This window comes from Amia ocellicauda, chromosome 14, assembly GCF_036373705.1.
Source record: "Amia ocellicauda isolate fAmiCal2 chromosome 14, fAmiCal2.hap1, whole genome shotgun sequence".
Taxonomy (NCBI): Eukaryota; Metazoa; Chordata; class Actinopteri; order Amiiformes; family Amiidae; genus Amia; species Amia ocellicauda.
In genome coordinates, this window is record NC_089863.1 from 3,137,688 (window position 1) to 3,153,066 (window position 15,379).

At 46.9% G+C, this 15,379-nt stretch overlaps 1 protein-coding gene across 4 annotated transcripts; it reads left to right on the forward strand.

Moving 5' to 3' along the window:
* Window positions 1-275: 275 nt before the first annotated feature.
* serpinh2 (serine (or cysteine) peptidase inhibitor, clade H, member 2) lies at window positions 276-8,088 on the forward strand. Of its 4 annotated transcripts, none has more exons than XM_066722422.1 (5): window positions 276-517; window positions 1,435-2,036; window positions 4,511-4,603; window positions 5,069-5,301; window positions 7,550-8,088. In XM_066722422.1, exons 1-5 carry the CDS (start codon window positions 420-422, stop codon window positions 7,826-7,828), a joined length of 1,305 nt encoding a protein of 434 aa, XP_066578519.1. In that variant the 5' UTR covers window positions 276-419; the 3' UTR covers window positions 7,829-8,088. The 4 variants fall into 4 exon arrangements, with proteins under 4 accessions (XP_066578519.1, XP_066578521.1, XP_066578520.1 ...); XM_066722424.1 differs by lacking the exon at window positions 276-517 and adding an exon at window positions 524-711; XM_066722423.1 differs by lacking the exon at window positions 276-517 and adding an exon at window positions 724-974.
* Window positions 8,089-15,379: the final 7,291 nt, after the last annotated feature.

Genomic DNA, 15,379 nt, shown 5'->3' on the forward strand with positions numbered 1-15,379 from the left:
TGTGTGTGTCTGTGTGAGTGTGTGTGTGTGTGTGAGTGTGTCTGTGTGAGTATGTGTGTATGAGTGTGAGTATGTGTGTGTGTGTCTGTGTGTGTATGTGTGAGTGTGTGTGAGTGTGTGTGTGTATGTGTGAGTGTGTGTGAGTGTGTGTGTATGTGTGAGTGTGTCTGTTTGAGTATGTCTGAATGTGTGTGTGTATGTGTGTGTCTGTGTGAGTGTGTGTGTGTATGTGTGAGTGTGTGTGAGTGTGTCTGTTTATGTCTGAATGTGTGTGTGTGTGTGTCTGTGTGTCTGTGTGAGTGTATGTGTGTGAGTGTATGAGTGTGAGTATGTGTGAGTGTGTGTGTATGTGTGTGTGTGTGTGTGTGTGTGTGTGTGTGTGTGTGTCTGTGTGAGTGTGTGTGTATGTGTGTGAGTGTATGAGTATGTGTGTGTGTGTGTGTTCCCGTCTCCTGTGGGCCCTCTGCACAAAGACACCAGGAAATTTACACTGCACAACTTCCTGCGCCACGTTAATGTGAGTGGAGCGCAGACTCCCACCGCAGAGACGGACAGAAAGAGAAAGAAGGGAATAAAACCGGGGGGGGGAGAGAGAGAGAGAGAGAGAGAGAGAGAGAGAGAGAGAGAGAGAGAGAGAGAGAGAGAGAGAGAGAGAGAGAGAGAGAGAGAGGCGAATCTTCATTCGTTCCTTCACGTTAACGTCTCTTCACGGTAAAGCAACTTTTCTCCTTCTCCTCCTCCTGCTCCTCTTCCCCCTCCTTTTCTCCCAAACTTTCTCTGCGTCCTTGTTTCACTTTTGGCTTTTTCTCGGTTTCATTTAAAACACGAAAGGGGAAAAAAGTGAAAGCGGTGTAAGTTATATAAACGTGTCTGAGAAAACCAGTTATTTTAAACCATCAAATCGGAAACAAAGCCGCTACAGTAACAACCCACAAGAGCGGAAAGGACGACATAACTATGAAGGCACCCGGCTGGTGACGTACTGAGTATTGTATCATTTTTAGATGTTTTTGACTTTTTATTTCCCTGTTATAATGGAATCATAAATAACATGTCGCTTTGCTGTTCAATGCGATGTGCAGTGCGCAGGGGACGTGGGTGCACGTTGATTGTGACGTCACGTAGACATCCAGAGAGTTCTGTTGGCCACGATCACCCAAACAGAACAAAACTAAAAAACTTTCGTATCTGTCAACCTGATGCGTTCAAAACAGATTGTGTGTGTGTCTCTGTGTGTGAGACTATCTGTCAGTGTTCTTGAACTCCAACACTTTTACATATGATAATGTGGCTATGGGTGTGTGTCTGTGTGAGAGTGAGAGTGTGTGTGTTTATCCTGTATAAAAGCTCATCCCTCCTCACGGGTTCATGTTTCAGGTTTGCCCCTCATGTCTCCAGCCTCTCATTATTGACCCTCTCTACTCTGCCCCTCAGCCGTGCCGACCGGATGCTGCTGCCGTGGCTGTGCCTCCTGTCCGCTCTGCTGCTGGGCGTGCACTGCAAGTCGCCCGGGGGGACCGGGGCGCTGGCAGCCGCGGCGGAGGGCACGTGGCACCTGGGCCTGGGGTTGTACCACTTCCTGCGCAACTCCAGCAGCCCCCACGAGAACCTGGCGCTGTGCCCCCCACTGCTGGCCTCTGCCCTGGCTGCCGTGTGTCAGGAGGGGCAGCTGCGGCACCTCCTGCTGGGCCAGGACCCCACGCACCCTCCCTCCCTGCGCCAGGCCCTGTCTGAGCTGCTCTCCGTGATGTTCGGCGGCCACGAGGGGGCCTACCTCCTCCACGGGGAAAGCGCTCTGGCCACGCCCCCCACGGCCCCCGCGCCACCGCCCGGCCCCCTCCGTGACGCCGAGACGAGCTTCCGGCTGCGTCACCTGCCCCTGCCGCCCCCTGGCCCCGATGGCGACCCCACGGCCGCCCTGCAGCTCCTGAACGAGTGGGCAGAGAACAGCACAGGGGGCGGCGTGGCCGAGCTGGCCGGGGAGCTGCCCCCCCACACCGAGGCGGCTCTCCTCGCCAACGCCCTGCACCTGAGAGGTGAGGAGGCAGTGGAGGAGAAGAGAGAGAGAGGAAGAGAGGAGAGGCCACTGCCCCAGCCCCCGGAGAGCACAAGCACAAGGGCTGCTTTGAATTTGCTTTTTTCTTTGTTATTATTGTTGTTATTTGTTTGTTTGTTTGCTTTTCTTTGGTTCTCTTTCTCTTTTTTTTTGCTTAGTTAATTACTGCAGTCTAAATTAAAACTCTCCCAGAACGAGAGAGAGAGATAGTGAGAGAGAGAGAGAGAGAGAGGGGGAGAGACAGATGTGCGTTATGTGTTGAAACCTATCGAGGGAATACAGGCAAAAAACACACACACACACACACTAAACACGCACAGAACCAAAAATTGCTGATTAATTTAGATCCCAATAAAATAAAGGAAAGAAAAGAAAATAACTAGTCTTTTAAAGATGCACAAAATTGAAAGAAAGGAAAGTGCAGTAAATGAACAGTAAAGAATAGAAAATGAACAGTATGAGTGCAGTAATTGAACAGTAAAGAGTGCAGTAAATGAACAGTAAAGAGTCCAGTAAATTAACAGTAAAGGGTGTAGAAAATGAACAGTAAGAGTGCAGCAAATGAACATTAAAGAGTGCAGTAAATGAAAAGTAAAGATTGCAGTAATTGAACAGTAAAGAGTGCAGTAAATTAACAGTAACAAGTGCAGTAAATTAACAGTGGAGTTGTCTGCTGAAGGCCCAGAATGCCTTGCATTAGAAGGGGAGAAGGGGTGAAGTGGGGGGGGGGACAGGCAGAGATGGAGATGGAGAGAGATTGTCCTCAGTCAATCCTCTGAAATCTATCTATCTCTAGCTATCTCTCAGTTAGTGGGCAGCTCTCTGTGTCTCTGGGGTCCCCGTGTAACTGTCGCCCTTCCCACCGGCGGCGCACTAAATGATTTACCACAGCCTGTTATAAAACAAAAGCACAAGAAATTGACTGCGTTTTACCCTGCGCTCCAGCGCCCTAAGTGAGGCATTTTGGCAGAAGCTGTATATTTTATTTAGAACTTTTTTATTCCCCTTGGTTGTTACAGGAGGGAAAGAGTTCTAACTTAACTTTGTCAAAAGGCATCAGGAGCTGTAACTGTGATCGCTGACACACCGGCTTGCTGTAACAACTGCAGACTACAAACTGGGCAGTGTAGTATATGCTGTATGTATGTACGTATAAATGTAAGAGCCCAAGGCCTTGCTCGCCCTCATAAAGTGCAACTGCTCTGTGGAAGGAACTCTCTGCCTCCCCACACAGATAAAATGATCCTGAGACATAGTGCACTGTGATCTATGCTCGACTCAGTCAGTCTGCGGTGTGATCTGTCCTCGACTCAGTCAGTCTGCGGTGTGATCTGTGCTCGACTCACTCGGTCTGCGGTGTGATCTGTGCTCTAATCACTCAGTCTGCGGTGTGATCTGTGCTCTAATCACTCAGTCTGCGGTGTGATCTGTCCTCGACTCACTCGGTCTGCGGTGTGATCTGTGCTCGACTCAGTCAGTCTGCGGTGTGATCTGTGTTCTACTCAGTCTGTCTGGGGTGTGATCTGTGCTCTATTCAGTCTGTCTGCGGTGTGATCTGTCCTCGACTCATTCAGTCTGCGGTGTGATCTGTCCTCGACTCAGTCAGTCTGTGGTGTGATCTGTGCTCTAATCACTCAGTCTGCGGTGTGATCTGTGCTCGACTCAGTCAGTCTGCGGTGTGATCTGTGCTCGACTCACTCGGTCTGTGGTGTGATCTGTGCTCGACTCACTCGGTCTGCGGTGTGATCTGTCCTCGACTCAGTCAGTCTGCGGTGTGATCTGTGCTCGACTCACTCGGTCTGCGGTGTGATCTGTGCTCTAATCACTCAGTCTGTGGTGTGATCTGTGCTCTAATCACTCGGTCTGCGGTGTGATCTGTGCTCTAATCACTCGGTCTGCGGTGTGATCTGTGCTCGACTCAGTCAGTCTGCGGTGTGATCTGTGCTCGACTCACTCGGTCTGCGGTGTGATCTGTGCTCGACTCAGTCAGTCTGCGGTGTGATCTGTGCTCGACTCACTCGGTCTGCGGTGTGATCTGTGCTCGACTCAGTCAGTCTGCGATGTGATCTGTGCTCGACTCACTCGGTCTGCGGTGTGATCTGTGCTCGACTCACTCGGTCTGCGGTGTGATCTGTGCTCGACTCAGTCAGTCTGCGGTGTGATCTGTGCTCGACTCACTCGGTCTGCGGTGTGATCTGTGCTCGACTCAGTCAGTCTGCGGTGTGATCTGTGCTCGACTCACTCGGTCTGCGGTGTGATCTGTGCTCGACTCAGTCAGTCTGCGGTGTGATCTGTGCTCGACTCACTCGGTCTGCAGTGTGATCTGTGCTCTAATCACTCAGTCTGTGGTGTGATCTGTGCTCGACTCAGTCAGTCTGCGGTGTGATCTGTGCTCGACTCACTCGGTCTGCGGTATAATAATAGTGTTGTTGATAGTGCTGTCTCTGTCCGCAGGCCTGTGGGACAGGGAGTTTGACCGGGAGGGCGTGGACTCCCGGCGCTTCCTGGGGACGGAGTACACTACGGTGGAGATGATGCACAGGGCCGGTGGGTGTGTTTGCTATGTGAGAGCACTCTCTCCTCCTCCCTCACTCTCTTCCTCTCTCTGTCCATCTCCCCCTCCTTCTCACCCTCTCCCTCTCTCTCTTCTTCTCACCCTCTCCTTCTCCCTCTTCCTCTCTCCCTCTCCCTCTCCATCTCTCCCCCTCCCTCTCTCTCTCCCACCTGTCTCTCGCTCTCTCTCTCCCCCTGTCTCTCGCCCTTTACCACACCCTTTTCCTCTCCCTTTCTCCCCATCTCTCTCCCTCTCACCTTCTCCCCCTCTACCTCTCCCTCACTCCACCTACCTCCCACCATTTCCCTCGTCCTCTCCCTCCGTCTCCCTCTCTCTCTTCTTCTCTCCATCTCCTTCTCCCTCTTCACCTCCTCCTCTGTCTCCCTCTCACCCTTTCCATCATCTCTCTCTCTCTCTCTCTCACACACTCACCCTCTTCCTCTCTCCCCCTCCTCCAGGTGTGTACCGGCACATGGAGGACCTGGAGAAGATGGTGCAGGCAGTGGAGCTGCCGCTGGCGGGCGGCCGGGTCAGCCTGGTGCTGCTGCTGCCGCTGCACGTGGAGCCCCTGGCCCGGCTGGAGCGGCTGCTGACCCGGGAGCAGCTGGACGCCTGGCTGGAGCGCCTGACGGAGCGCAGCGTGGCCGTGTCCCTGCCTCTGGTCACCCTGTCCAGCGCCCTGGACCTGAAGGTATGGGGTGTGTGTGTGTGTATTCTCCCTCTCTCCTTCTCTTGCTCTCTCTCCCTCTCTTGTCTCCCTCTGTTTCTGTCCTTCTGTCTCTCTGTCTCTTTCTGTCTCTCTCTCTCTCCCCTCTCTCCCTCTCTCTCTCCTTCTCTCTCCTTCTTTCTCCCCCTCCCTCCGTGTGAAGGAGAGTATCCTGGCTGTGCCAGTCTGACCTAAATTCAAGTGACATTTACAGCGCTGGGTTGGACGGCGCCGGGGTGAAGGTGGAGAGGCGGCGGCTATAAATAAACCCAGGCGTCTGCGGAGAGAACGAGAAAGAGCGAGCGAGAGCGAGAGAAAAGAGAAAAAATTAAGAAAATAAATAAGATACGGAGCGAGAGGATCGGGGGGGGGGGGGAGGAAAACAACACGACACAAACAAGAAAATAAACTGAAAACAAGACAAGGAATGAGAAATTAAAAAATACACCTTTGCAGCTGAAGAAGAAAAATAATATCCATAAAAATAAAAGTGGGTGGGTCAGGACATCTAGACTCTCGCTCCTTCTTTCCCTCTTCATCTCTCTCTTGCTTTTTCTCACTCTTTCTCTGTCTCTCTGTGTGTCTCTCTCTGTCTCTCGCTCTCTGACTTTCTCTCTTGCTCTGTGTCTCTCTCTGTCTCTCTCTCTATCTATTATTCATAACTTAATAATATAATAATAATAATAATAATAATAATAATAATAATAATAACAACACACCATTTGGCACACCATGCTCTGACCACACAGTACAGCACAGAGAAACCGGGACACCAGGCAGGTATCCGCTGCGCTGTCTGTTCTCCTCTCACTCTCCCTCCCCTGCTCCTCCGCGCACGGCAGGGGGCTGAAATTTTCATGAGCAGTAAATTGTGAGTCTCCCGCGGAGGTGGTGTGCAGCCGGCCGGCAGAGCATGCAGTGAGACACGGCCCGGGAATTAAGGACAGGAGAGAGGGGAGCGCTGGACTCCCAGAGGACACACTCCTCTCCCAGTCACAGACCCCTCCCATTAAACAGGCCCCTCCAACCTACATACAGACCCCGCCCCTCCTGATGTGCAACACTACTGTTGTGCGTTGTGTGTTTTATTTGATGGCATTAGCAGCTCCTCTGCGGAGGGATTAAAATCTGAGAGAAACAAAAAAACAAACAAACAAACAAAAATAAAACCAACAGATCCTTTGTGGCATCCAATTCCTCCTGACCTCCGTTATATAAAGGAGTGGCAGAGTCTTCCTTTTTAGACAGAGTGTTTTAAACATTTAAACTGTGATGGCAGTTACAGAGTTACAGGCACTGTCTTCTGTCTTGTCCGCCCGAGCTCAGGGGTGTCAGAGAAAGAACGAGAGGGAGAGGGAGGGAGAGACAGAGTGAGAGAGAGGGAAATGGAGAGATGCAGAAAGTCAGAGAGAAGGAGGGAGAGAGAGGGGGAGAGAGGCAGAAAGAGTGAGAGGGAGAAGGAGAAAGAGAGGGAGGGAGAAGGAGAAACAGGGGGAGAGAGGCAGAAAGAGTAAGAGAGGGAGGGAGGGAGGGAGAGGAGGAGAGAGACAATCTGTTAATTGTTGACCATAAATAAGTGTATGTATGTATGTATGTATGAAAAAATGTCATGTTTTTAAACTGTTTGTACTGTCACCATTGCTCTGGCAATACTTAATTCTGGTCATGCCAATAAAGCACTTTGAATTTGAATTTGAGAGAGGGGGGAAAAGAGGCACAAATAGAGAGAGTGAGAGGGCAGGGGAGAACATGGAAAACTGGGATTGGGAATGGGAAGAGAAAGAGGTGGACGGTGGGGAGAGAGAGAGAGAGAGAGAGAGAGGGAGAAGGTGACAGCAAGAGAGAGAAGAGGTGACAGAGATGGGGAGAGAGGTGGGAGAAGAGAGAGAGAGGGGGAGATGGAGAGAATAATGGATGAGGACAGAACAAGTCCATTAGTGATGGGGGGTGGTCGGTGTGGGGACACAGGACAGGAGTGACTGTATGACGGGAGTTACTGGAGTAGAGAGAGCAGGCACACACGCACACACGCACACACGCACACACACTCACACACACACACACTCACACACTCACACACACACTGTCTCTCTGTCCAGTGCTCTAGAACTAGGTGATGGAGAACAATAAATACAGTGAATGTATATTGAAAAACTGTACATACATTGTCTCTCTCCCTCCCTCTCTCTCTCCCTCTCTCTCTCTCTCTCTCTCTCTCTCTCTGTTTCTCCAGGACTCCCTGGCCGCTCTGGGCCTGTCTGATGCCGACCTGCGGGGGGAGCTGGCCGGGGCGGGGGGCTCGCGCAGGCTGGGGGGGGTGCTGCACGCGGCGGCACTAGAGCTGGGCCCGGGGGGGGCGCCTGTGAGCGGGGAGGAGGACGTGCGCGACGCCAAGCTGTTCTACGCCGACCACGGCTTCATCGCGCTGCTGCGGGACGGACACACGGGGGCGCTGCTGCTGATCGCCACGCTGGACGAAGCCGGGGGGGCCAGGCTGCACGACGAGCTGTAAAGAGAGAGACGGAGGGAGCGGGAGAGAGGGGCAGAGAGAGGGAGAGGGAAGGAGTGGAAGAGAGGGGAGAGAGGTAGGGAGAGGGAGAGAGGGAGAGGGAGCGTTCACTTCCCTTCTGCGAGGATCTAGTCTGACTGAGTCTCTGATTTTCCAGGACTCGGACACTTTATATTATTTTATTTTGACATTGCTGTGTGTGTTTGATAGTGTGTCCCTGTGAGGTGTACCTAATTTCATTAAATATATTTTTGTCACTGTCATTATTGTCATGGAGGTGATTATTTTCCCTGAGCGCTGCCCAGCTGTCCTCTCCTGACCTTGGCACGTGAGGTGCCAGACGAACGGCTCGGAGCTGACAGGTGACGGCATCAGAGGATCATGGGAAATAATGGGAGGCTGCTGGTGCACAGTCATGTCTGTGTGCAACCTGACAACGCACACGGAAACACACTGAGAGGCCAGGACACAGAGATATTGACACACTGAGACAAACTGAGAGACTGACACACCGAGACACACTCGACACTGAGACACTGACACACTGAGCAACCAGGACACAGAGACGCTGACACACTGAGAGACCAGGACACAGAGACACTGACACACACTGAGACAAACTGAGAGACTGACACACCAAGACACACTCGACACTGAGAGACTGACACACTGAGAGACCAGGACACAAAGACACTGACACACTGAGACAAAGTGAGAGACTGACACACCGAGACACACTGAGAGACTGACAAACCGGGACACATTAGGATAAACTGAGAGACGGACATACTAAGACACACCGAGACAAACTGAGAGACTGACACTCTGAGAGACCAGGACACAAAGACACTGACACACTGAGACAAAGTGAGAGACTGACACACCGAGACACACTGAGAGACTGACACACTGAGACAAACTGAGAGACTGACAAACCGGGACACATTAGGATAAACTGAGAGACGGACATACTGAGACACACCGAGACAAACTGAGAGACTGACACTCTGAGACAAACTGAGAGACTGACATGCTGAAACAAACTGAGACAAACTGAGACACTGACACACACACGGAGATGCAGAAGCAGAGACCAACACACTGAGAAAAACTGAGAGACTGAGACATCGAGACCCTGACACACTGAGAAAAACTGAGACAAACTGAGAGACTGACACACTTGAGACACACGCCGGGACATGATGACTCAAATCACGACACGGACGTCAAGCCTTTGTGACGCGCCGCAGTGGCTCACCCACACAACACAGGCAGTGACAGTTGTGCGCCTGGGGGCCCTGAGACAGTCAGAAATAGAGACGGTGGAGAATGAGTGATTGTGCGGAAGGGTCCAGGTACAAACGTAAAAATAACTGGAGTGACGCTGCGCCCTAGTTTCTGCCTGGCATCGAACTCACGGCAGTGGTAGTAGCACGTATTTCTGATCCAGTTTGCGTTATTGGCATGACAACAGTGTGTTGGAATTGCCAGAAATGATACAAGAAACTATTTTGGTAAATAAACAATATCTATGACACAGATAATGCATATATATATATATATATATATATACAGTTAGGTCCATAAATATTTGGACAGTGACACAATTGTCATCATTTTGACTTTGTACGACACCACAATGGATTTGAAAGGAAACAAGCAAGATGTGCTTAAATGTAGACTTTTATTTTTAATTTGAGGGGAGTTACAAATTGGGTGAATGGTGTATGAATTGATTTCTAAGGCAAAACGCCCCAAGAACAAGCAGGAACTAAAGACACTGCAGTGCAGGCCTGGCAGAGCATCACCAGGGAAGAAACCCAGCATCTGCTGATGTCTATGGGTTCAGACTTCAGGCAGTCATTGACTGCAAAGGATTTGCCACCAAGTATTGAAACTCACAATTTAATTCATGATTATGTTAGTTTGTCCAAATACTTTTGAGCCCCTAAAACTGGGGGGAGCACATATAAAAATGGGTGTAATTCCTACACCGTTCACCCAATTGGGATGTAACTGCCCTCACATTAAAGATGAAAGTCTCCACTTAAAGCACATCTTGCTTGTTTCCTTTCAAATCCACTGTGGTGTCGTACAGAGACAAAATGAGGACATCTGCGTCACTGTCCAAATATTTATGACTCTAACTGTATATGGCCAGGGCCACGCCCCATCCAGGCCACGCCCATCAGGCCACGCCCCGTGTGTCTCCAAAACCAGCGCGAGAGCCGCCCCCGTCGCCAAGGAGACGCGTCCACAGCGCGAGCGCCGGAGAGCAGAGACTGTAAACAGACACAGATATGAATAAATTTTAATAAAGAAATACACACATTCATAAAGACAAGCGCTTGTCATGACGTCAGGCCCTCGCTTGAGTACCTAACCGGACACTTTAACACTTTGAGCGCAGGTAGGTGGGAATGAACGTCAATACAGTCGGTGTTTCCGGTTCGTGGCTTTTTATTAAAGAGACACAACAAGCACCGCAACGCGCCGCTCCGCCAGGGGTTAGAAGCGCTCTTTTACATCAGTGTGTGTATCAGTGTGTATCAGTGTGTATCAGTGTGTATCAGTGTGTATATCAGTGTGAATCAGTGTGTGTATCAGTGTGTATCAGTGTGTGTATCAGTGTGTGTATCAGTGTGTATCAGTGTGAATCAGTGTGTATATCAGTGTGTGTATCAGTGTGTGTATCAGTGTGTATCAGTGTGAATCAGTGTGAATCAGTGTGTATATCAGTGTGTATCAGTGTGTATATCAGTGTGAATCAGTGTGTATATCAGTGTATATCAGTGTGTATCAGTGTGTATCAGTGTGAATCAGTGTGTATATCAGTGTGTATCAGTGTGTATATCAGTGTGTATCAGTGTGTATCAGTGTGAATCAGTGTGTGTATCAGTGTGTGTATCAGTGTGTATCAGTGTGTATATCAGTGTATATCAGTGTGTATCAGTGTGTATCAGTGTGAATCAGTGTGTATATCAGTGTGTATCAGTGTGTATCAGTGTGAATCAGTGTGTGTATCAGTGTGTGTATCAGTGTGTATCAGTGTGTGTATCAGTGTGTATCAGTGTGTATATCAGTGTGTATATCAGTGTGTGTATCAGTGTGTATCAGTGTGTATATCAGTGTATATCAGTGTATATCAGTGTGAATCAGTGTGTATATCAGTGTGTGTATCAGTGTGTGTATCAGTGTGTGTATCAGTGTGTATCAGTGTGTATATCAGTGTGTATATCAGTGTGTGTATCAGTGTGTGTATCAGTGTGTGTATCAGTGTGTATCAGTGTGAATCAGTGTGTGTATCAGTGTGTATCAGTGTGTATCAGTGTGTGTATCAGTGTGTATCAGTGTGTATCAGTGTGTGTATCAGTGTGTGTATCAGTGTGTGTATCAGTGTGTATCAGTGTGTATATCAGTGTGTATATCAGTGTGTGAATCAGTGTGTATATCAGTGTGTGTATCAGTGTGTGTATCAGTGTGTGTATCAGTGTGTATCAGTGTGAATCAGTGTGTATATCAGTGTGTATCAGTGTGTATATCAGTGTGTATCAGTGTGTATCAGTGTGTATATCAGTGTATATCAGTGTATATCAGTGTGAATCAGTGTGTATATCAGTGTGTGTATCAGTGTGTGTATCAGTGTGTGTATCAGTGTGTATCAGTGTGTATATCAGTGTGTGTATCAGTGTGTGTATCAGTGTGTGTATCAGTGTGTATCAGTGTGAATCAGTGTGTATATCAGTGTGTGTATCAGTGTGTATCAGTGTGTATCAGTGTGTATCAGTGTGTGTATCAGTGTGTGTATCAGTGTGTATCAGTGTGTGTATCAGTGTGTATCAGTGTGAATCAGTGTGTATATCAGTGTGTGTATCAGTGTGTGTATCAGTGTGTGTATCAGTGTGTATCAGTGTGAATCAGTGTGTATATCAGTGTGTGTATCAGTGTGTATCAGTGTGAATCAGTGTGAATCAGTGTGTATATCAGTGTGTATCAGTGTGTATCAGTGTGAATCAGTGTGTGTATCAGTGTGTGTATCAGTGTGTGTATCAGTGTGTATCAGTGTGAATCAGTGTGTATATCAGTGTGTGTATCAGTGTGTGTATCAGTGTGTGTATCAGTGTGTATCAGTGTGAATCAGTGTGTATATCAGTGTGTATCAGTGTGTATCAGTGTGAATCAGTGTGTGTATCAGTGTGTATCAGTGTGTATCAGTGTGTATCAGTGTGTGTATCAGTGTGTGTATCAGTGTGTGTATCAGTGTGTATCAGTGTGAATCAGTGTGTATATCAGTGTGTGTATCAGTGTGTGTATCAGTGTGTGTATCAGTGTGAATCAGTGTGTATATCAGTGTGTGTATCAGTGTGTGTATCAGTGTGTATCAGTGTGAATCAGTGTGTATCAGTGTGTATATCAGTGTGTATCAGTGTGAATCAGTGTGTGTATCAGTGTGTGTATCAGTGTGTGTATCAGTGTGTATCAGTGTGAATCAGTGTGTATCAGTGTGTATATCAGTGTGTATCAGTGTGTGTATCAGTGTGTGTATCAGTGTGTGTATCAGTGTGTATCAGTGTGTGTATCAGTGTGTATCAGTGTGTGTATCAGTGTGTATCAGTGTGTATCAGTGTGAATCAGTGTGTATCAGTGTGTATATCAGTGTATATCAGTGTGAATCAGTGTGAATCAGTGTGTATATCAGTGTGTGTATCAGTGTGTGTATCAGTGTGTGTATCAGTGTGTATCAGTGTGTGTATCAGTGTGTGTATCAGTGTGAATCAGTGTGAATCAGTGTGTATATCAGTGTATATCAGTGTGAATCAGTGTGTATCAGTGTGAATCAGTGTGTATATCAGTGTGTGTATCAGTGTGAATCAGTGTGTATATCAGTGTGTGTATCAGTGTGTGTATCAGTGTGAATCAGTGTGAATCAGTGTGTATATCAGTGTGTGTATCAGTGTGTGTATCAGTGTGTATCAGTGTGTGTATCAGTGTGTGTATCAGTGTGTGTATCAGTGTGAATCAGTGTGTATATCAGTGTGTGTATCAGTGTGTGTATCAGTGTGTGTATCAGTGTGTATCAGTGTGTGTATCAGTGTGTGTATCAGTGTGTGTATCAGTGTGTATCAGTGTGTATCAGTGTGAATCAGTGTGTATATCAGTGTGTGTATCAGTGTGTATCAGTGTGTATCAGTGTGAATCAGTGTGTATATCAGTGTGTATCAGTGTGAATCAGTGTGTATATCAGTGTGTGTATCAGTGTGTATCAGTGTGTATCAGTGTGAATCAGTGTGTATATCAGTGTGTGTATCAGTGTGTGTATCAGTGTGTATCAGTGTGTATATCAGTGTATATCAGTGTGAATCAGTGTGAATCAGTGTGTATATCAGTGTATATCAGTGTGAATCAGTGTGAATCAGTGTGTATATCAGTGTATATCAGTGTGAATCAGTGTGTGTATCAGTGTGTGTATCAGTGTGTGTATCAGTGTGTATCAGTGTGTATCAGTGTGTATATCAGTGTATATCAGTGTGAATCAGTGTATATCAGTGTGAATCAGTGTGTGTATCAGTGTGTGTATCAGTGTGTATCAGTGTGTATCAGTGTGTATATCAGTGTGTATATCAGTGTGTATCAGTGTGAATCAGTGTGTATCAGTGTGAATCAGTGTATATCAGTGTGTATCAGTGTGAATCAGTGTATATCAGTGTGAATCAGTGTGAATCAGTGTATATCAGTGTATATCAGTGTGAATCAGTGTATATCAGTGTGAATCAGTGTGTATATCAGTGTGTATATCAGTGTGTATATCAGTGTGTATATCAGTGTGTATCAGTGTGTATCAGTGTGTGTATCAGTGTGTGTATCAGTGTGTATATCAGTGTGTATATCAGTGTATATCAGTGTGAATCAGTGTGTATCAGTGTGTGTATCAGTGTGTGTATCAGTGTGTGTATCAGTGTGTATCAGTGTGTGTATCAGTGTGTATCAGTGTGTATATCAGTGTGTATCAGTGTGTATCAGTGTGTATCAGTGTGTGTATCAGTGTGTGTATCAGTGTGTGTATCAGTGTGTATCAGTGTGTATCAGTGTGTGTATCAGTGTGTATCAGTGTGTATCAGTGTGAATCAGTGTATATCAGTGTGAATCAGTGTGAATCAGTGTGTATATCAGTGTGTATCAGTGTGTGTATCAGTGTGTATCAGTGTGTATATCAGTGTGTATATCAGTGTGTATATCAGTGTGTATCAGTGTGTGTATCAGTGTGTGTATCAGTGTGTGTATCAGTGTGTATCAGTGTGTGTATCAGTGTGTATCAGTGTGTGTATCAGTGTGTGTATCAGTGTGTATCAGTGTGTATCAGTGTGTGTATCAGTGTGTGTATCAGTGTGTATCAGTGTGTATCAGTGTGTATCAGTGTGTGTATCAGTGTGTATCAGTGTGTATATCAGTGTGTATATCAGTGTATATCAGTGTGAATCAGTGTATATCAGTGTGAATCAGTGTGAATCAGTGTGTATCAGTGTGTATCAGTGTGTGTATCAGTGTGTATCAGTGTGTGTATCAGTGTGTATCAGTGTGTATATCAGTGTATATCAGTGTGAATCAGTGTATATCAGTGTATATCAGTGTGAATCAGTGTGTGTATCAGTGTGTATCAGTGTGTATCAGTGTGTGTATCAGTGTGTATCAGTGTGTGTATCAGTGTGTATCAGTGTGTGTATCAGTGTGTATATCAGTGTGTATCAGTGTGTATCAGTGTGTGTATCAGTGTGTATCAGTGTGTGTATCAGTGTGTATCAGTGTGTATCAGTGTGTATCAGTGTGTGTATCAGTGTGTATCAGTGTGTATCAGTGTGTATATCAGTGTATATCAGTGTGTATCAGTGTGTATATCAGTGTATATCAGTGTGAATCAGTGTATATCAGTGTGAATCAGTGTGAATCAGTGTGTATCAGTGTGTATCAGTGTGTGTATCAGTGTGTATCAGTGTGTATATCAGTGTATATCAGTGTGAATCAGTGTATATCAGTGTGAATCAGTGTGAATCAGTGTGTGTATCAGTGTGTATCAGTGTGAATCAGTGTGTGTATCAGTGTGAATCAGTGTGTGTATCAGTGTGTATCAGTGTGTATCAGTGTGTGTATCAGTGTGTGTATCAGTGTGAATCAGTGTGTATCAGTGTGTATCAGTGTGTGTATCAGTGTGTATCAGTGTGTATCAGTGTGTGTATCAGTGTGTATCAGTGTGTATATCAGTGTATATCAGTGTGAATCAGTGTATATCAGTGTGAATCAGTGTGAATCAGTGTGTGTATCAGTGTATATCAGTGTGTATCAGTGTGTATATCAGTGTGTATCAGTGTGTGTATCAGTGTGTATATCAGTGTATATCAGTGTGTATATTTGTGTGTATCAGTGTGTATCAGTGTGTATCAGTGTATATCAGTGTGTATCAGTGTATATCAGTGTGTATCAGTGTGTGTATCAGTGTATATCAGTGTGTATCAGTGTGCATATCAGTGTATATCAGTGTGTATCAGTGTGTATATCAGT

Bases quoted from the DNA above. Each gene is read 5' to 3' on its own strand.
- serpinh2 (XM_066722422.1), top strand. From the start codon at position 420: ATGAGTATGTGTGTGTGTGTGTGTTCCCGTCTCCTGTGGGCCCTCTGC. The intron at 518-1,434 runs GTGAGTGGAGCG...TCTGCCCCTCAG, and splicing joins ACTTCCTGCGCCACGTTAAT to CCGTGCCGACCGGATGCTGC. The intron at 5,302-7,549 runs GTATGGGGTGTG...CTGTTTCTCCAG, and splicing joins CCAGCGCCCTGGACCTGAAG to GACTCCCTGGCCGCTCTGGG.